This window comes from Hibiscus syriacus, unplaced genomic scaffold (assembly GCF_006381635.1).
Source record: "Hibiscus syriacus cultivar Baekdansim isolate YM2019G1 unplaced genomic scaffold, ASM638163v2 tig00110328_pilon, whole genome shotgun sequence".
NCBI classification, from domain to species: domain Eukaryota; kingdom Viridiplantae; phylum Streptophyta; class Magnoliopsida; order Malvales; family Malvaceae; genus Hibiscus; species Hibiscus syriacus.
Window position 1 is genome coordinate 3,093,523 of NW_024062685.1, and position 22,923 is coordinate 3,116,445.

The 22,923-nt window shown below is 33.7% G+C and overlaps 1 protein-coding gene and 1 non-coding gene across 2 annotated transcripts in view; one reads left to right on the forward strand and one right to left on the reverse strand.

Moving 5' to 3' along the window:
- The window catches only part of LOC120118861, a 30,448-nt gene that overhangs the window by 3,682 nt on the left and 3,843 nt on the right, over window positions 1–22,923 (forward strand). The window contains exons 2-6 of the mRNA XM_039138805.1: window positions 1,810–1,872; window positions 2,375–2,536; window positions 2,584–2,695; window positions 2,879–3,752; window positions 9,447–9,509. Of these exons, the coding sequence (XP_038994736.1) occupies window positions 1,810–1,872; window positions 2,375–2,536; window positions 2,584–2,695; window positions 2,879–3,752; window positions 9,447–9,509 (1,274 nt within the window). The remainder of the gene's footprint in view (window positions 1–1,809; window positions 1,873–2,374; window positions 2,537–2,583; window positions 2,696–2,878; window positions 3,753–9,446; window positions 9,510–22,923) is intronic.
- Window positions 7,314–7,395, reverse strand: TRNAS-GCU. The gene has a single exon. It is a non-coding gene; the product is annotated as a tRNA-Ser (tRNA).

The following is a 22,923-nucleotide window of genomic DNA, read 5'->3' on the forward strand; positions in this document are numbered from 1 at the left end:
AGCAAATCATTGAAAAAATGAGGGTTTAAATCAAAAAAATAAGTTTCAACATAACCCTACATTTCCCAAGCAAAGAAGTCCCATGCAAATAAGTCTCAATTTAAAGATGCACAAAAGGAGAGGCCATTCTGATCGAATTTTCTCGAACAGAAAATCAATCAGTGGCCAAAGAATCAACAAGGCAAGATAAACTTTCTCGAGGTAGATCAGAGAAACCAAGTCAAAGAATATTTAACAAGAGGTTAAGAAAGTAACCGCAATCAAAACCCAGACATTGGCAAACGCAGAAATCTCACATATTCTGATCAAAGAGCATGAGAAGTCCCAAATGTCAGGATCGAACTGTGCATAACCATTTAAACATGCATTTAGCTCATCTTTAGGGCATATTGCAAACATGAAATCATGGAATATGACTATTTTTTAACATGATCTTCAAGACCTATCTCATTATTAAGGCAATGAATCAATCATCATCAACTGACCAGATCTCCTCATCACGTAGGAGCCGCATCAACCTTAGATAACCAGACTTCCTCATCACGTAGGAACCGTGTTATCTCTACTTATCCATAAAGATGGACAAGACGTCCTCATCACGTAGGAACAGTGTCATCCACCGACCATATCTCCTCATCACGTAGGAGTAGTGCCAATCTTAAATAACCAGACTTCCTCATTGCGTAGGAACCGTGTTATCTCCATTATCCCTAAAGATGGCCAAGACATCCTCATCACGTAGGAACAATGTCATCCACCGACCAGATCTCCTCATCACGTAGGAGCAGTGTCACCCTTAGATAACCAGATTTCTTCACCACGTAGGAAACGTGCTATCTCCAAATTTACCTAAAAACGGTCAGAACTCTTCATCACGTATGAGCAGTGTTGTCCTTAGCAACAAATTGTCTCATTATTAACCCGATTTCCTCAACGAGAAGGAAAAACGTCATCTACAACAAACATATCAAGTTTCAAAGCCAAAGGGAGAACCAGACAAAAACTTGGTGTCTTGTAATCTTTACCTTATTCTTGTTAACATAAGAATGTGCAGAGAGGGGTAGCTATAGACACTAATTTTTGTTCGGGTGTTAATTATTATTATTATTATTTATTATTATATTTATTATAATTATTAATTAGTATTAGTATTATTATTATTATTGTTATTATTAGTATTATTATTATTATAATAATTAACAATTTAATTTACATTGTTTGTAGGCCCCAACCAAAGCCCAAACAACCTAAAACAGAATCCAGTTACAAGACCAACTCAGATACAAGACCCGACCCAACAACAAAACTCGAGACCCATCCGACCCAACCAAGGCATGACCCGAAGCCCTGAACCGACCCGACCCAACTTACCAAAACCTTAAAAATATTAGGGTTTCTGATGATATTTTCCAGCGCCGCTCAATGATGGCCCTTAGATCTAGACCTATCCAACAGTCCAGATCACTTAAGGCTAGGGTTTCTGATATGACCCATTCAACGGTCCAAATCCAACGGTCTCGATGATGTATAGGGCCTGAAGCCCTAGTTACCCTCCACTGTCGCCACCGCCTAACCCAAAGGCCGATGACGACTCCAATTCAAAATTTTCAAATTAATTCAAAATCGTTAATTTTTCAAAATAAAATCATAACTGTTTTTTTAAACTTAATTGTTTTTTAAAAAAATGGTTATGAGAGTATGTTCATCTTCATTTTGTCTTCCTTTCCTTTTTATATTATTATATTCACGTTGGAATTCCTTATGTTAATGTACTAAATTAATGTTTCAATCATTCTTTATTCTATTCAGCTTGTGAAACTAGTCATTCTGCCTCGAGTTCATGGCTTAGGTCTTAAAACAACTGTCTCTGCGGTATGTATGAGATTTTTTAGGCATTTAGCTTAAAATTAAAATTATGGTCTTGCTTTTTAGATTTGATGTCATGAGACTGTTATGTCACTCAATCTATTACAAAAAAAAAACACATTATGTGATAAATAAACCAATTACAGATTAACTTAGGGTGTCGTGCATAAACCCTGCTATTTTCCTGAAAAGACGTGCCTTTAAGATTAAAATGATTGAGATCATCCGTAAAGTTGAGTGTAATGGAAAAGGCAGAATGAGCTTAGTGAAATGCTGTCATTGTTGTTTCTAGGAAGACATCTAAATTCTAACTTTTGTTCTAATTCAGCATTATTCTAAATGCTCAATGGAATGGAGTGAAGCATAACATACTTCTGTTTCTCAAATATTGTGTGGAACGAGGGCCTTGTTACTTTTGAAAATTTCCAGATATCAAAAAAATAAAATAGATCACTCTTTCTATTAATTTCGACTATGTTCTTCTTAACCATTTTGTTTATTTGAGCAGGTCAGAGTCAGTGCTTTGCTATGCTTAGGAGAGTTTATTCACACACTTGATAAAAAGGCTGTGCTTGATGTCTTGCAAACCATTCAACGTTGCACAGCTGTTGATCATTCTGCTCCAACGGTTATGTCTACCCTAGGAGTTTCAATCTCGATTCTCAAGCAGGTAACACTAGACTCGACTTTTTGTTGTGTAAGTTTTCCATTGTTTAGTATGGAGTTGAATTCGCTGCGGAGCACGTCCTACCTCTGCTTACGGCCCAACAGTTGAATGTTCAGCAGTTTGCCAAATATATGTTCTTTGTCAAGGATATTCTCAGGTACAGTTCTTATTGCCATGCTTTTGTTGAATTCCTCGGAACCTATTTCTCTGTACTCCTGCGTGATTTAAGATGAATTTTTTCTTCTCTCTTTCTCTCTCTCTGATTCGTAACAATTAGTTCTACTATTCTTTTACTATTTTCTTATGAAGATGATGTGATCCCTAATGTTGTTTTCTTTCAGAAAGAAGAAAAATGGGGTGTTACTTTAACCGATTGTGGAATCCCAGAGGTTAAACATGCTACTACTGCCAATGGGCTTCAATCTCAAGCCTTGGGCAAAGCAAATGGAACTGTGGCTTCTGCAAAAAGCAGCCCAGAATGGGATGAAGACTGGGTTCCTAATACCGGAGCAGCTGGCAATGCCAGTGACACTGCCCACCAGCCTTCCGAGAACGATTTATCCTTTCACTCGATTCTGGGTGATAAGTCGATTCAATCAGCACATAGACAATCTCAATCTTCCTTGATGCCTACTGCACCTAGCCAGCAAACGTCTGTTTCGTGTCCTCCGATTGACATCGAGTGGCCTCCTCGACCATCTTCAGTTGTTAATGTAGATCGAGGCAATGGCCAGAGGCAACTAAATATAGGAACATCATTGCCATCAAATTTTGAAGAATTGGATCCTTTTGCTAACTGGCCTCCACGGTCTAGTACCTCATATGATTATGGAACCTTTAGTAATGGTAGCATGGGACCGGGCATGAACAATTATGGAGTCAGCTCTATTACGAGCACCACGAACTACCAAACAGAAAACGGCAACAGTTGGATGCTCGGCAACCAAAACTCTGGGGCCTTACTAAGACCCAATCAAGGGAGTTCAACCTTGAATGCAGATATTTTGAATGGTGGAGGTCCCCAGAAAAGTATTGGATTCTTGAAACAGAACCAGAGGGTTTCAGCTCCAATGAGTTCTTCATACAACAACCAGAAATCAGCAGATATCGGATCTATATGTGGTTCTAGTAAGAAAGAGCAGACTGCTACAAGACTTGCACCACCGCCGTCAACAGCAGATATCGGAACAACCCCCTCTTTTGGATTTAATTTGATTAGGTGGGCGTCTGTTTTTTCAATGTGTTTTTGATACAGCTTCCATCCGTAGTTGTCAGCTCAAAGCCCGACGCTTTGGAAGTAAATTTTATTCGAGTCGTCATTTGGATGGCATTATTTGTTGCGTAAATCATAGGTTTGTTACGGGGCTTGTATGTAGCTTTATTGTATTTGAGATCCGTGTAACAGGGTGCGTGTCTTTATGTGTTAACGTTTGCATTTTTAAAAGACGAAGATATTATTTTTGTTTCAAAGTTTTTAATAAAATAAAATTTAAATTTATTATTTTTAAGGTTGGGAAGTTAACTTTATTGTTTTAATATTGGAAACTATAATTTTGAAGGGGGTGGGATGAAAATTTCCTATTTAGGGGACTGATTGCGTTGAGCTTGAAGTTTATTTCATCTCCAAGCTCGAGTGATTTGACTTGTGCCTTCCAGTTGTCGAAATTGGATCAGAGATGAACAATCCATCAAAGCCATGAATGAACCATAGAGGTGGGTTCTGCGATTAACCTTTTTATTTCTACACCTTAAAAGGCTACAAAAGCTCCAATCAAGTATGAGACTAATCAAAATCATTTTTATTTAAAATAATTGAAGGGAAAATAGAAAAAAAATCATTAAATAAAACAACAAACGCTAAGGACTTTGAGTTCACGGAATGTAAGATTACTAGTGAGAATAAAAGATTACCAGAGAATAGGATTACTGGGAATGTTGTATTTTGTGTTTGGTTGGTTTAGCAGGAATGTAAGATTACCGTGTTTGGTTAAAGGAATAAAAGATTATTGGAATGTATATTTGACCAAATTGTCCTTATTATATATTTGTATAATATTACAAATTGTAAAATATTTATATATATTTTTTAAAAAATTAAATTCATAATATTTATATAATTTTTTTATAAAATTAAAAATATAAAAAAAGTTTAATGAAAGGGTAAAAAAAAATTTAACCTCTTAACTTCATATAAAATTTTAATTATAGATTTTTTTTTTTTGTAAATCTAAAATAATTTAAGGATAAATTTGTAATTTAACCTTCGTAGAATTTTTATTATTCAATGACAGAAGAATGATATTTTTGAGAAAAAAAAATTAAGGGCATTTTAGTTCAAAACGCCGATAATGTTACAATACCTAAGGGAATGGAGGTAATGACATTCCCGATAATATACCCCAAAAAATCTACTATTGATAATAAACATTACCGGGAATGAGATTCTCGACCAACCAAACATGAGAATGTGTCATCTCATGAAAATTCCACAATCTTTAAACCAAACTTTTAGAAGATCCTTGATACAACTCTCTGCAGTTTTAAATCCGTATTCATTGGCTAGTTGTCTAAAGGGATAAGATTTTAATTCTAAGTCAACCTATTAGGTTCCTATTTATCTTTTTTTTCTTCTTAATTTTATATATTCAATGTGCCACGTCAATAATTCGTTAAAAGTTTAACGACAATTAATTTTCAGTGACCGTATCTTAATTAAATAAAATGAATGATCTTCTTTAACTTTACATGTTCAGTGTGCGTCAATAATCCGTTAAAACTCTAACGATAACAAATTTTTAGTGACCACGTCTTAATTAAATAAAAATGAATTCTCCTATTTTAATTTTATATCTTTAGTGTGTCGCGTCAATATTCCATTAAAATTCTAACGTAATTCTTAATGACCACATTTTAATTAAATAAAAATCAAAGTGATCAAATATTATTATTTTTAATTTAGTAAGAAAAATGTATAAAATTTACATGAAAGTGATCAATCATATAATTTATCTAGCTTTTAAATAACAATATTTTAATTAATTTTAAATTTTCAATCATAACTTGTTGTTTAAAAAATAGATAATTTATTAAGATAATTTTATCTACAATATTACTTTAAGATATTTTTAATTGAATATAATTTTTATCTAAAACTTTTTCTAATTAAAAATTATTTATTTTTAGAATTATAAAAATACTTAAAGGTCGAGTGACTATGACGAACGAAATTGAAAACTTTATTGATAAACTGAAAACTTTAAAAGTTGAGATGAGTGAACACGTTCTTTACACACTCTTTCCGACCGCATAGAATCAATGTCTTTGCTGTTTTGGTTTTGCACATCTTTCTGAAATCTCTTCTTGTTTCAATGCTCTCTCTCCTACGAAGGTCAACCAAAAAAAGGGTAAACTACACCAGAGAACCCAACTATAGCTCATTTTCATTTTGACCACCATTTTTAAATTATTATCAATCAGACCACCCAAATATTTAAATGCATTCAATCAAGCCACTTGCCGTTAACATTTAACGGGAGTAATGATGTAGCAATTAATAAAATTGGTAAAATTACACATTTAGTCCCTATTACTTATATACTATCTCAATTTGGTCCTAAATTTAATAAATTAAAATAAATTTAATATTTGAATCAAATCATGCCACATGTTGCCACCCAATTGAAGGATTTAATTTATTTGAAAATATATTTAGTTTCCACCAATTCCCTCTAGTGGAAAGAAAATTAAGAGTGATAAAAGGGGCACAAGGGATTCAAACCAACAACCATTGGGAGAGAATAGAGAAGCCCAACCACTATGTCAAGTTCATTTTTTGGTTTAAAGAAGACTATATATTGTATATATCTTGTTTCCTAGTATAATCTTAAATTCTTAACTATAAAATTATATATTTTATTTTTTTTCTAAATTTATCGAAAATATATTTTTTGGTTTAAAGTAGGCAAAATTTATTATTTGAGGTAAGAATATATATTTAAAATATTTAAATTCTTAACTATAAAAATATATATTTTTTCTTAATTTATCTAATATATATTTTTTGGTTTAAAGTAGGAAAAGTTTATTATTTGAGTTAAGAATATATATTTAAAATATATGTTTAAATTCTTAACTATAAAAATATATATTTTATTTTATTTTTCTTAATTTATTGAATATATATTTTAAAATATTATAAGAATAAAGTTTAAATATTTAAATTAAGATAAAAAATATTTTATAGTTAATAATTTAAAATTATACTAGAAAACAAGATATATATAATATGTAGTCTACTTTAAACTAAAAAAAGAAGTTGTCCTAGTGGTTGGGTTTCTCCCTTCTCCCCCAATAGTTGCTAGTTTGAATCCCTCCCTCTTTATCACTCTTAATTTTTTTTCCACCACAGGGTGACACGTGGAAACTAAATATATTAAATTAAAATAAATTAAAACCTCCAATAGGGTGACGACACGTGTCATGATATTTGGTATTAGTGACACGTGACAGGATATGATTCCAAGAATAAATTTATTTAAATTTAGGACCAAATTGATATATTATATGAGTAACAGTGACCAAATGTGTAATTATACCAATTTTATTAACTTTCACATCAGCACTTCCGTTAAATGTTAACGACAAGTAGCCTGATTGAATGCATTTAAATAATTAGATGGCCTGATTGACAAGAATTCAAAAATAATGGTCAAAATGAAAAGAGACTATAGTTGGGTGGTCTCTGGTATAGTTTACCCAAAAAAAGGGTAAAAAAATATTATGTCGCCTGAGAGATTCAAACTCTCGCGGGGAGACCACATGTACTTAGCAGGCACAAGCCTTAACCACTCGGCCAAAGCGACATCACTTCCAATCTGTCATTTTATTTTCTTATATTTATATTTTTACTTTTTGTTTAAAATGCTAACATGATTTAGTTGATAAGTACACTTACTGGGGCAGCCTAGTTGCTGTAAATGTAAGAGACAACTATCACTTCCATTTTCGTTCATGATTTGGGTATACAGATCAACTTAAAATGTGAAAGTGTATTTCTGATAAAATTGAATTGCTTGAGTTCATTCAACCATACTCATTTATTATGTAGGAAAATTTTCAATTGTTGGAGTGATTTCAAATTTTGAATTTTATTCGATCACGATTGTCGTAACCGGTTTTCGTCCGGGCACGAAGTTTCTACTTGGTGGGAAAAGTGATATGAATAAATGGGTTTTAAAATAATTTGGAAGTCGCCATCGGTCTTTTGGATCAGGTAGGTCGAATACCTAAAAATCTTCCTTTAAAAGAGTTTTTAACAAAACATCGATTAAAAGATAAACTGATATGCGTTTTAACCAAAAATTCGTTCTTTTTAATAATAAAAAGGGATTCGTGGTCGGTTACGTTTAGGGAAGGATTAGCACCCCTACAACGCCCAGAATTTGTACTTTTTAATTATAAATTGTCTCTATTATTAGAAATTTAAAAATTCAAAATATATTTAATTTATAATCCTATTATTTCAAAATATATTAATTAATATATAAAATATAAATAAAATATTTATTTAATTAGAAATATTAGAAAAGGACTTCTAGGTGCCTTAAGGAAGCTCTTTTCTTCGATATTAAAAATAAATAAATAATTAAAACATTTTTCTAAAAATAATAATAATATAATAATATATAATTTATAAAATAAGATATTTATTTATTTAAAAATATCAGAAAATGGACATCCAGATGCTTTAAGACTGTCCTTTCTTAATATTGAAAAATAAATATATATATTTAAAAAATTATTACTTTTCTCAAAAGTAATTTATAAAATTAAATTTATAAATAGGATTAAAAAAACAAATAAAATAAATAAATAAATATTAGTTTATATATATATATATATTTATATGAATAAATAATAATAAGAACAAAAGTAATTAAATATATAAACATATAAAATTAAAATATAAATAAACAATGACTAAAATAAATAAAGTTGAAACTAGGGTCTTAAAAATAATAAATTAAATAAATTAAATTTAGGGATTAAATTATAACTTATTAAAATTAAATGGTCTAATTCATAATATTATGAAATATAATAATTAACAGTGTCATTTAGCCTTAATTATTTAATTAATGATCAAAATAAAAAATATTAAAACTTAAGGGACTAAATAGGGTATTTTATACTAAGGATATATATACATATGTAGAAGTGATTAAATTATAATAAAACAGAATTAGAAAACCGAATTACAAGGCTCATAAATTGATATTAGTGACCATAATGTAAATTTATAAAACTTGAATGACTACAGAAAGGGTTTTACCCGTATGTAAAATTACACAGGGGTCCCTCCCCAAAACGGCGTCATTTGAGGAGGGATTTATATTTACCCAAACGGCTGGACCGAAGGGCCAGCATCCTCATTTCTCTCGTTTCTCTTCTCTCTAACTGAGAGAGAATTTAACATTCTCTCTCGGTTCTCTCTTCAATTCCCTCATCTGAGGGAATTGAGCTCCGGCCGACGGCTGCGCTTTGGTCTCGACCACCGCCGCCGGCTACCATATACGGTGGTCGGATTTTACATAAAGACCCCAAAATAAAGCCCCGAACCTCCCAAGGCCGAATCTGGCCTTGGTTTTCCCTAAAAAACTCTTGATCGGAGCAGATCTAGAGAAATACCTTCGGGTATTTCGAATGTTTCCTCGGAACGTAGCGTCTCCGGTCACCGCGTGGTTTCCTCGGTAAGTTCTTTCTCCTTTCTTTCTTTTTGTTTTGTTTGCTGCTGAGGGTTGTTATTTGTTTTCTTTGTTTTCTATTGTCTGTTCGGTATCTCTTCGTTGCTCTCTCTGGTCTGTTGGTTGCTGTCTCCGTTCTTTGCTTGTTGTGTGTGTGTTCTGTCTTGCAGGTGGGGTGGTTTTTATAGCCACCACCGAGGCTCTCGTTGGACCGGTCCCAGAGATGAGTTCTGGTGAGTCACCAAACTATGTGGTGACTCACCCCATAGCTGCGACGTGGACGGCCGACGTGGTGTTTCTGGAGTCTTCGAAGAGGGTGGCTTCGTGGCACTGACGGCGGCGTGGCAGCAGTTGAAGCGTCAACGTGGAGGTGGCGGCTGAGCAGAGGCGGCAGCTGGCCTTCTGGAATCTTGGAGGCGGCTGGGGGCTAGGGTTTGAAAACCCTAGCTGAAACCCCAAATTAATTCAGGGTTTCTATTTGGGTCTGGACCGGTTCTGGTTGGGCCTGGGATTTGGGCTTGTAAACGGGCTTCCAGTTTTGTAATTTATTTATATAATAATAATAATAATATATATTAATAATAATAATAAAATTAATAATTTTAATTTTAATGAAAGTGAAAAATTAATGTCTACAGCTGCCCCTCTTTGCTCATTCTTGTGTTAACAAGAATAGAGCAAAGACGAAAAAGACAATAATTTTTCATTCGGCTTATTTTAAGTAATATGGAAATGTTGAAAACATCATACACTGAAGGACTTACAGATGACCCTAAGGCTTTGAAAACCTCAAAAAGCTCCCGAAGGCTTTTTGGAAACATCATGCACTGCAGGACTTACAGATGACCCAAAGGTTTTGAAAACCTCAAAAAGCTCCCGAAGGCTTTTTGGAAACATCATGCACTGCAGGACTTACAGATGACCCTAAGGCTTTGAAAACATCAAAAAGCTCCCGAAGGCTTTTTGGAAACATTATGCACTGCAGGACTTATAGATGACCCTAAGGCTTTAAAAACATCAAAAAGCTCCCGAAGGCTTTTTGGAAACATCATGCACTGCAGGACTTACAGATGACCCTAAGGCTTTGAAAACATCAAAAAGCTCCCGAAGGCTTTTTGGAAACATCATGCACTGTAGGACTTACAGATGACCCTAAGGCTTTGAAAACATTAAAAAGCTCCCGAAGGCTTTTTGGAAACATCATGCACTGCAGGACTTACAGATGTGGGAAATAGTTTATTAAGTAAAAAAACTAAGGAAATCGTTTTCTTACTTTTCAACAATTTCATTTTTAGAAAAGATTGAAAGAAACTATGGAAATCGTTTTCTCATTATTTTTCAAAATAACATGTTGATTGGGTAACATGCCCCAATCTCAAGATAAGGCTGTTGGAAATAATTTACTAAGTAAAAAAAAATAAGAAAATCGTTTTCTTACTTTTCAACAATTTCATTTTAGAAAAGATAAAATGAGAAACTATGAAAATCGTTTTCTCATTCTGTTTTTTTTGAAATAACATGTTGATTGGGTAACATGCCCCAATCTCAAGATAATGCTAATTTTTGTGGATTGCTTCCATCTCTTCTTCAGATGTTTGCATGATTCCTGTATTTGCGGTTTTGAATACCTTCTTCTTGTAAGGTATTTTTTTACCATGAATCTTCTTGTTCTTCCGAAGATCTGTAAAACTTCATGTTTGAATGCACTCAAATGTATCAATGTAATGCATTGTCTATTGTGTAAATGATATTCTTATGAATGCATGAATGTTGATGCAATCTTCTTTCGACTTCAAAGTGGTGAACTTGGTCTTCCTTCACTTCATCATTTATTGCCAGTGTTACCTCTGGATATCAGTGTAGAAACTTATGCTATCAAGCTTGTATTTCTACAGAATCATCTGATCAACTTGTATCTTTACATCTTCTTTGCTTCATTTAAGTCTCAGAAGAAATGTTTCACTTGTGGAACTCTTGTTGTAGTCAAAATTATGACCCTGATGCCCCATTTTATCTTGGATAACTTGGACTTGTGTATAAATCCCATAAAGCTTTCATCTTTGAAAAGAGAATATATCATCTTTAAAAAGAGAATCTATCATCTTTAAAGAGTGTAGATGTAGATATGCCTGACTCAGCAGGGATTAATTAGGGGAGTAGAGTCTGTTCTAATTTGACTCTTGAAACACATCATAAGGAGAATTTATCTCAATTCCTTTCATGTCCCCATATTTAAATGGTTCTTGAACAAGGCAACTTGGATCATATCATGTCGAGATGCTTAACAACAACCTATCATTCAACCTTAGTTGGCTCTACTAGTTTCTTGTTGTTAAAATTTCAGCTCTCCTTCTGCGGAAAGAGATCTTCATCATATCTCAACTTATAATCTTGAAGTTGAAGAAGACAAACTTCATCTTGGATCAAAAATGGAAACCATATGATCACAACATTGGTTCAGCATCAGAATAACTGGTTCGTAAAACATTTGATAACACATGCATCATCTCATGTGGTTTCTGCTCAGATGTAAAACACTTGATAACACATTCATCCTTTTCTGTGGTTTCTGCTCAAATGTTCGTAAAGCATTTGACAACACATTCATCCTTTTCTGTGGCTTCTGCTTAAATTTCTCAATCATTGAAGCTCTTTGCCTAGTGTTCAAAGTTTTTGTATGATGTCACAAGATCACTTGAGAACAAAACTCAGTGGGGATACAAGTGAGATGTTGGTATGACCAAAAAGTTGGTCAAATTCACAAAATGTGCTAGTGTCGAATTGAATAGGAGATACCAACTGATCACGTTTTCATATCGGGCAAAGGCAAATATAATACTGATCACGTTTTCTTCTGTAATGAGCATTGTAGAAAGTAGAAACACTTCAGCTATAGGATCCATGTACAGACAGATATCCTTAGAATTCTTGCTTCTGGGGATTAAACGTACATGATAAAATCAAAATAGATGGAAACTCAGTTCATCTTGGCTAGCAATGATGATCCCAATAACAACGGGAATAACAATAATATAAGTGAGAGTCGAGTCTCCCTTTTCAATGTCATCAAGTAAGCAAAAACTGATGTGAAAAACAGCTTTATAATCTCAACATTATGGTTGAAACTAACTGCCAGGAATCTCAAAGAAATATTTTCAATCATCACCGACACACAGAATGCAAAATTCAAAGCTGAGATCTTGAGGAACTGAACCCTGGATCGAGTAGTCTACCTGGGGACCATCTTTATTCATGCAACCGTGATGTAGCTTAACAAAGAACAAGATGTCATATGAAACACGGTTAAGAAGATTGGGTATTTGAAAACCATACTTGCTGAGTAGATATTTGTTCAACAACAAGATTCTAATGCAACTGCCTGATGAACGAAGCAATTATGTATAGTCAGCTCGACTGTCACTGTTTTATCATTTTTATTCTTCATATCTTTCTGTCTCATTGGAAATATTTGTTCAAGTCAATGATCTTGACACATGATGATGTGGGCCTTCAGCATGCCCCGGCATTTGCTAATACAAATATTCAAAAATGCACCAACGTTCCTGATTCTGATTGAAAAGGGCTTTCAGCATGCCCCAACATTTTGCTGATATAAATATTCATAATACTTCAATATTCCTGATTCTGATTGAAAGGGTTTTCAGCATGCCACAACATTCGCTTCTTGTTAATTTGAACCTTTAAAATTCCCTACATGGATCTGTCTGAAAGAACCTTTAAAATGCCCCAACATTTGCTGATACAGATGTTAAAAGTGTGCTCAACATTATTTCTTATTGAGATGAGCCTCCAAGAATGCCCAAATATTCATATTGTTGTGAGCCTTCAAAATGCCCCAATATTCTATTTCTGGTTGAAATTGGCCCTCAAGATGTCCCACATGGATCTGTCTGACTTGGGCCTTCAAAATGCCCCCAACATTCTAATTCTGGTTTATTTTCAATGTCTGTTTGACTTGAATCTCATGATCCCTATGAGGTCTAATTTTGACAATGCATTGTTATGGGTACATGTGGATTTATTCGTGCCCCAAATCTGTTTATCTTGAATGCTCTCATTATGGTGTCACTAAACAGCAGTGTTGTCAAGTAACTGGAGGAATTCTCTTCACGTTGTCACAGACTTAAGAAGCAATCAATCATTTTGACAGAAACGTCTGAGATATGTGCCTCTTCTGAATGAGGTGAACATTTTCTGTATCTGGAGGGATTTAATCAGACAGAGTAGTAAAAATAGCTTGGTAATCCGTTCCAGGCGGACACAGTGGCTTATCATCTTTCAGTGAAGGCCATCTCTGAAATATACTTTTCTGTGGGAGAGAAACCAATTTATGCAAACAGTAATCTGATGCAATAGCAAGACTACATATACAGTGGTACAGGCTCTTGAAAAATCCACACCCATGCAACATGTTGATTCTGATAACAACTCATCTGATTATGAAGTGATCTTTCAGGATGATTTCACAGATATTGATAGTTCTTCTGATATCGAGGAAATCCTGAATTCTGATTCTGATGAGGAGAATAAACTGTTATACTTGACAAAAATGGGATTCTCAGAGGCTGAGACTTCAATAACCATAGAGAGATGTGGTCCAGATTCATCAATTGCAGAATTGACAGATTTTATATGTGCTGATCAACTGGCTAAGGCTATTGATGCACTTCTTATGGTAGAAGATAGGAAGTCATTATGCAATGATCCCAATTACAAGCAAAGGCGAAACTTGGGCTATGATTTTTGAAAAGGAAGAAGCAGAGGAAGCTTGAAAAGAAGCTTCTTAATGAATACGATCATGCAGTTCATCTTTCAATTCCAATGATTGGTTCTGGGGTTCCTACCGAACCAGATCAGATAACTCAAATAACACTTCTAGAAGATGCTATTGGGTCTCTTTATTTCTACTATGAGCAAATTCATCTTTCAAATCTAATGATTGGTTTTGGGGTTCATACCAAACCAGATCAGATAACTCAAAGAACACTTCCAGAAGATGCTATTGGGTCTCCTTATTTCTACTATGAGAACGTGGCACTTGCTCCAGTTGGTTTGGACTGAAATATCACAGTACTTATTCGATGTAGAGCCAGAATTTGTAGATTCGAAGCATTTTCATACTGCTACACTGAAAAGGGGTTATATTCATAATCTGCCAATTGAGAACAGATTTACTCTTATCATGTTTTCTCCACGCACTATACATGATATTTTTCCATTGACAAAGAAATGATGGCCTTCCTGGGATCCAAGAACAAAGTTGAACTGTTTACAAACATGTACAGGAAGTGCCAAATTGACAGAAAGGATCTGTAAGGCTCTTGAAGCTTATGACGATAAGCCACCTTCGAGTGTCCATAAGTATTTTCTTGATGAGTGCTGAAAATGGAATCTGGTATGGGTTGGAAGGAATAAAGTTACTCCACTTGAACCTGATGAGGTGGAAATGCTTCTAGGTTTCCCTAAAAACTATACATGAGGAGCTGCTAGAGACAAGTTCCCTAGTGATATCAATGTCCTGTCTCTTTTCTCTGGAATCAGTGATGCAGAGATTGCCTTCTATTGTCTTGGCATATCTTTGAAAATAGATGTGTAAGAACTGAATGATAATCAGTTGGAGCAATTGATGAGTAGATTTGTCGAATTCGACCTTGTTGTCGGTGGCATCCAACGTAACAACCTTACTGGAAGAAATAAACATCATCAGGATGAACTAGAAGATTTTTGTTGGTGCATTTTCTTGCAATGACTGCTATGACAACTGTATCTTCTGCTGCTCTAATATATCCCACTTTTTCCGCATCATGAAACGGTTTAGTTGACAGTAAAACTTGTCATCTTCAACTTTTGGAATCCTGTAACCAATGTTACTCTATATAAAAGGCCTATAAGGGTAGATTCTGTTCCAATGTCTTATTCTGTGCCATAAGTCCTCAAATTCAAATTCAGAAATCTTCTGAAGGACATAATGGATATCATATTGACAAAGAAAATGATCGGTATAGAAGAAGTAGCAATAATGTATCAAGACTTGAGCCAGCATCACGGTATAACCAGAGTGCAGGTAGCGACTTGTTCATGGCTCTATGATGTAATCTTCTAGAGAACATGAATTGATGGTTGGGAAAAATAATTTGTCTGGTGATGCTTATCGACCTCAGCATGAGATAAACGATAATCTTTCTTGATGAGCTACTAATAATGTCATAGGAGAGTGTCACAAGTTTAATTCTCTAGATTTTCTGGCTTCTTGGACCACTTACCTTCAAAAATGTGAAGTGCTTCATTATTTTGGCCTCGTTCATTCTTTTTTTACAACAGAGGTAGAATAAGCAACAATTGGTTCAAGGACCTTCCTCATTTGAGACTGTCCTGTTTGAAAATGTTTTTTCTCATTTCTTTAATGAAGAATGAAAGAATTTTGCAAAGTAATGCACTTCTCAAATTCACAATAGAATCAAATCATAAATAATGAGTTTAATGAATATCAAATAAATTAACTACACTTTTAAATCATTCAAAAATCATAGTCCTATAGCAAGTGTCAAAAATATTGACTGATTTAAGGTATAGGTTGGTTCTGTTAAAGTAGGTTCTTTCAAGTTGGTTCAGTATGTCGCTTCGGGCTTCCACTAACTTGAAGAAATGGTTGTTATGCTCATCTTGTAGAGATACTTCTTGATTCCAGAATCTCAGGAATGTATTTGGGATGTGCGGTGCTTCATTTAAGAGCTTAAGATCATCTCTTATGTCGTTTGTTGCATCATTCAATATTCGAGCCGCCTTTTCAGGTTTTCAACTCGAATCCTCCTTTGGTTCTAAGATGTTATTTAAAAATTTGTATCTTGAACCCTCCTTTTATCATTTTTCATATCATGCATTAAAGATTTTAAAAACCAATTTTTACAAATAAAAATCAATCTTGAGAGGTGGAATGAATTCTAAAGATATTCTCTTTTACTTAGAAATCTATGTATGATTAAAATAGACTTTTCAGGTACGTAACGTAGGCCATGGCTTATGGTTACGAAAGAAAGGGATAAAAAGGCCCAAATAAGTGTTTAAGGGTAATCAAACCAAGGATCAATTCATTCTGATGCCATCAATCTTGCCTTGCTTAACTTGGATCTGCTTTGTTGGGGATTTTTCCATCATCTGGATCCCTCTAGACTGCCAAATTTTGGATTCATTTCCCTTTTCTCATATCTTCAGCATTTCTTGCTCTTATTGTTTGTACTTGATCAACCTTGTAACTCGAGGCTCAATAATTCACCCATCTTGATTCAATTTTTTTCTTTTTTTCCTTTTTCTTTTTTTCCTTTTTATTTCTTTCATTTTTTTCTTTTTTCCTTTTTTTTTCTTTTTTTCCTTTCTTTGCTGGATTTTTCTTTTTCCTTTCTTTGCTGGATGAGTATAATACTTCAATTGATTTGAGCATCTCCTTTTCCTTTTGCATTTTGGAGATTTTCCATTATTCTTGATTGGATTGATCTTCAAGCACTCTGTATTTGACATACCTTGTAGTTCAAAACTTTCTTGACTTCATGGAAACTTGTCTTCGTAATAAAACTGTATTGACAATCCTTATTCTTGTGAACCAATATCCTTTACCTTTCCCCCCAATGTAGAGGGTGATCCTTGGTTAGGGTTGAATCAGAAAAAATATTATAGGCTCAAAAAAGGACAACAAGGGATATATATATACACATATATTTGAAAGGATAAATGAAACAATGTCGTTCGTCATCTCATACATAGAAACCTTTGTAAAAAGAGGTATCTCCAGGGGGATGAATATTCAAGATTAACTTTATTTACATGAAAACAATGTAATTAATGCATGATATATTTATTTCAATCAATCACCTCTTCTTTGAGTATGTCCCAATCACTCAAAATTATCTTCGATAAGTTGGTCCATGATGCCTCATCTCATCTTTTCTTGTAGGAAAATTCACGGATAACTGAAAGTTTGGTTCTTTTGAAGTCTTTTGGTTTATGATGGTTTTGTGTTTGGAAGGACAAATGTGTGACTTTTAAAGTCATGTATATGGTGAAAGGGGTAATATCATAAACCAACCAACTCTATCCGAGAAGGTAAACATCTAGAGTTGGTGTCTCAAAAATAGGTAGAGACATTTCTTCAGAATCTCAGATAATTGTAGTGTCGGAATTTAGTTTTGGTACGGGTCGAGTAATTGGCGTTGGATGGGATATGGAAGATATAATTTTACCACTTGCCAAAGATCTATAACTCTTGAAAAATTAAAAGAATATTTAATCTACTTGATACTCAATAATCTCAAGGTTAAAACTTGATTCCTTGCTCATAACCATAAAAGCAACACACATTTATTTATTGCACAAAAGGTGGAGAAAGGAACAAAAAAACAAGTTCAAACAAGATGCTGAAAATAGAAAGTACTATAGTGGTAGATAACACTTCCACTTGTTTATTTATCATGCCTCATTATTCCTATAAGATTAAGTGTGTATTTGGACCATGGTTCTTTTCCTCATTCGCCCCCCATTTCTTGATCATTTCTTGTGTCAAAACCCCTTTGTCAACAAGCATCTCAATTTCTTTTAGCAGTGGCCTATAATTGCCTGTAGAATGCCCCTTTACCCCAAGTGGAAATTACAAACACTATCTTGATCATAGCTATGAGCAAAAGGGTTTGGTGCCACTTTAGTTGGTCTTGGTGTGATGTATTGACCTTTAACCAAATAAACATACAAGTCTGAAATAGAGGTTTGAAACACCTCTAAAGTATTTCTTGATCGCATGAATTTCTTTGGTCGATTCAAACAAATATTTACTCTTTTTCTTTTGCAGTTGCGGGGACTCTGGATGCGATACTCATTCACATTACCAACTTTAGCTCTCTGATCAATCGGGTTCTTGGATGTGACTTTTGAGTTTTCTTCACTGATTACATTCTCAATTAAATCTCCACTTGTCACAAGATTCTTGAATTCCTTCGTCGGGTTTGCCTGCATTAACTCGAAGAAAGGCGCTGAAAGGGAATCACGAAACATACATGATATCTCTTCTTCTAACATGGGAGGTTGAACTTGTGCTGCCACTCCTCTCCATCTTAAGGCATATTCTTGAAATCTTTCATTGGTTTTCTTCTTTACTCTTCGAAGATCCATACGTGTTAGAGTTAAGCCTTTAATATACCGATATTGTTCCAAAAATGCATCAGCTAAATCAACCCATCTCTTGATCTGTTCTTGGGTCAACTGATTATACCATACTACTGTTGGGCCAACGAGGCTATCATGGAAAGAGTGAATTAACAGATCATCAGAGCTTAAATATCCTTCCATTTTTCTGTAAAACATTCTTAGGTGAATTAGAGGACAACTGGTGCCATCATATTTTTCAAAATTTGGCATTTTGAAATCATGGGGAATAACCAAGTGTGGAACCAAGCTGAGTTCTCTTGCTTCTAGTTCTTTGTGGGAAGTATCAACACATTTCATATTTCTGATTGCTTCATCCATCCTCTTGAATCTTTCCTCATATTGTGAATAATGAACAAGGCTATTCTTTGGGTTCAATTGGGATGCCCCAGAGTATGTTATCTTTCTCGACTCTTCAATCTGATAGCATGGTTGCTCTTTATCAATTATCTCTTCTTTATCAGATGCCATACACTGAATAATTTGATTTGATCCATCTGGTACTGAATCTGATGTTTCTTTCCTTATATCCTGAGGTAACCCTGTCAATTGTTCTGGCCACTGATCTTGTAATCCCTCATAAGATTGCTCCATTATTTTCATGATGATGGTAAAGTAAAATGAATGAATGACCTTGGTTTTACTGTTACAAAACCTTTTATTAATTACTTACATGTTTTTATATTTAATGTATATAACAATACTTTAAATAAAAAAATGTAATGTAAATGCGAAAATGTATAAATGCCAAAAATAAGAATACAAACTGTATAATACAAAGATATAAAAAGTAAGAATACAAAATGGAAATGCACAAATACAAAATATAAATGCATGTATGAAAAGGTGTTACTCAAGAGTGATCATCTTAGAACAGATTTCATTGAACACAAAAGCTTCGGTACATCAAACAAAAACTTTTACATGTAGGGGATAGCTTTCACTCCTAACTTCTCTATTTGCCTTAAAAGCGAAACTAACTTCCACTTATACTCAGGTGTGGAGTTATCAAGCTGCCTTAACTCTCTCGTGAAACCAGCTAAGTCCACCAGCTTATGAGCCACATTGTTTGCTTGAGCAGCGGCTTCCTTCATGATATTGTCTTTTTCCTTCATCTTTCGCATTAACTCTCGAAGTTGTAAACAATATTGTTCATATTTTCTTATGAGAGAATCTTTATGTTTAAGAAGTTCTTGTACAAGATCTCCATAATCATCTACACATTTCTTCAATGTTTTGTTCTTGGCCATAGTGGCTTTTAATTCAGTATCTATCTCAAGATGATGAATCTGATATGATGCTTCCATGTTGGTCATATCATTATTCAACCTTTGATTGTCAACTTGATATTTTCTCGATTCCATGACAGTTGTATTGAGTCTTTTTTCTGCAACTCGTGAATTATGATAAAACTTCTTGGCTCGACCTTCATATATATTACAGTTCTTTTTCAGTTTGGTGACCCCTGTGATCCACTCTTATAGGGTGTTTCCTATACCAGCATTTCGAAGTTGTAAACATTATTGTTCATATTTTCTTGTGAGAGAATCTTTATGTTTAAGAAGTTCTTGTACAAGATCTCCATAATCATCTACACATTTCTTCAATGTTTTGTTCTTGGCCATAGTGGCTTTTAATTCAGTATCTATCTCAAGATGATGAATCTGATATGATGCTTCCATGTTGGTCATAGCACTATTCAACCTTTGATTGTCAACTTGATATTTTCTCGATTCCATGACAGTTGTATTGAGTCTTTTTTCTGCAACTCGTGAATTATGATAAAACTTCTTGGCTCGACCTTCATATATATTACAGTTCTTTTTCAGTTTGGTGACCCCTGTGATCCACTCTTCTAGGGTGTTTCCTATACCAGCATTTCGAAAGGCTTGACTGATCTTTTGGAAATCTTCATGCATGTTTTTCATTTTGGTGCTCAATTCCTTGTTTTGATCCTTCAAATGACGTATTTGAGCTTCGAATCTCAGCAAATCTTCTTCCTTTTGGACATCCCTCCTGATGCTCTTACCTTTGAATACATTTGGTGTTGATCTGGAAGGATCTTCAGTTACCAAACTAGGTTGATCATTTATCATAAACTGTAAGATTCCCTGATCCAAAAGACTTTGGACTCGACGTTTGAAGGAAAGACAATTCTCAATGGTATGTTCTTGAGCTCCAGCATGATATTTACAATAAACGTTGATGTTATACCAATTCGGATACGGAGGTTGGAACGATTTTATATAATATGGATCCACTTCTCGTGCTTCAAGTTGCTTCTCATACAACTCTTTATATGATATGGGGATAGTATCAAGATGAGAACCACCTTTTGTCTTGGATTGAACCTGAGTTTTAAACGTATGGAGCAGACCAAACTTCGATGATTTCTGATTACATGATTTCTTCTCATCTCTGGGAGCTTTTACAGTGGTCACCATTTCTTTGGTATCTACAGACGATTTGTGAATACGAATGATGATTGTCTGTAATTTCTCAAGTTGGTTAAGATCCGAAGTCCCTTGCGTATCTGACATTGCAGGGTTAAGTTCATTGAGCTCTCTCTTTCTGTGCAGGAATCTCTTCTCTTTTGGCCAAAACAGATATTCTATCCATCATCTTGGACATCTGTTCTCTTATTTCTCGTATCTCCTCTTGCTCCTTAATGGACACATGATCTCTAGGTGCATAGCTCTCTTCTATCCTCGGGGTTCCCTCGGGATGCGATTCCTTGGCCGCGTCATATTTTGTTTGATCATAAAACTTTTTGTCCATTTACGATTTCTTTCCAATTTGATGAACAGTCTTTCAAGTCAACACCTTTTGATTATGCCATGATCGTGCAATGCAAACAAAAGAAATAAATATAAACAAGTTTAGAGCAATTTAACATGTATGAAAAAATAAGAAAAATTAGAATAGTTAGTACCAATTAATGGAAAAAAATCTATCAAGGTATAAATCTTAACCTCATGCTTTCTAGTTCCATGCTTTGTTTGGAAAATTTAACCTAACCGCATGATTTCTAGTTTACATGCATTTATTTAGGAAAAAGAAAAGGAAATAAAATAAATTAAAAGCTAGAGCTTATTTCTCCTTTGTGTACACCTATGAACAGAGGTTCAGTGCTGTCTTAGATCAGGAGAATTTCTAGGGTTCATTATATGCAGGGTTTTAGATCTAAGAATAAAGGTACCCGAATTGTCCTTGTTAGTGCCCCCTTGGGCTGCTAACCCTCAATCCTAGTCCATCATAGACTAAAGTGGACCGAGTTCAATTCGAGGAGACACATTTCTTTATGCCTAACACGGAGAATAAATTCTCACGAAGACATAGAGCATATGAACCCCGAAAGCTACTTGTTAGGTCTGACACGGAGAATAAATTCTCACGAAGACGTCGCTTTCACTCCCACTTAAAAGTGACAAGCTTGATTAAAAAGCTTATGTTATGCAATGCAAGTGTTGTGTGTGAGGAGAAATGTTCAAACCTCTGACAGAAAAATAAATAATGAAAATACTTGTAAATAAAATGAAATAATATATATAAATACTATAAAAATAATAAGTATATATAAAAAATTTGAAAAGAAAGAATTATAAATTAAATATATGAGTTTTTAATTTATAATTAATAGAGACAATTTATAATTGATTTTAAAAGTTTGACCATCCCCAGCAGAGTCGCCAAGCTGTCATAACCGGTTTTTGTCCGGGAACGAAGTTTCTACTTGGTGGGAAAAGTGATATGAATAAATGGGTTTTAAAATAATTTGGGAGTCGCCATCGGCCTTTTGGATCAGGTAGGTCGAATACCTAAAAATCATCATTTAAAAGAGTTTTTAACAAAACATCGATTAAAAGAAAAACTGATCTGCGTTTTAACCAAAAATTCGTTCTTTTTAATAATAAAAAGGGATTCATGGTCGGTTACGTTTAGGGAATGATTAGAACCCCTACAACGCCCAGAATTGGTACTTTTTAATTATAAATTGTCTCTATTATTAGAAATTTAAAAATTCAAAATATATTTAATTTATAATCCTATTATTTCAAAATATATTAATTAATATATAAAATATAAAAAAATATTTATTTATTTAGAAATATCAGAAAAGGACTTCTAGGTGCCTTAAGACAACTCTTTTCTTTGATATTAAAAATAAATAAATAATTAAAACATTTTTCTAAAAATAATAATAATATATTAATATATAATTTATAAAATAAGATATTTATTTATTTAAAAATATCAGAAAATGGACATCCAGTTGCTTTAAGACATTCCTTTCTTAATATTAAAAAATAAATATATATATATTTAAAAAATTATTACTTTTCTCAAAAGTAATTTATAAAATTAAATTTATAAATAGGATTAAAAAAACAAATAAAATAAATAAATAAATAAATAAATATTATTTTATATATATAT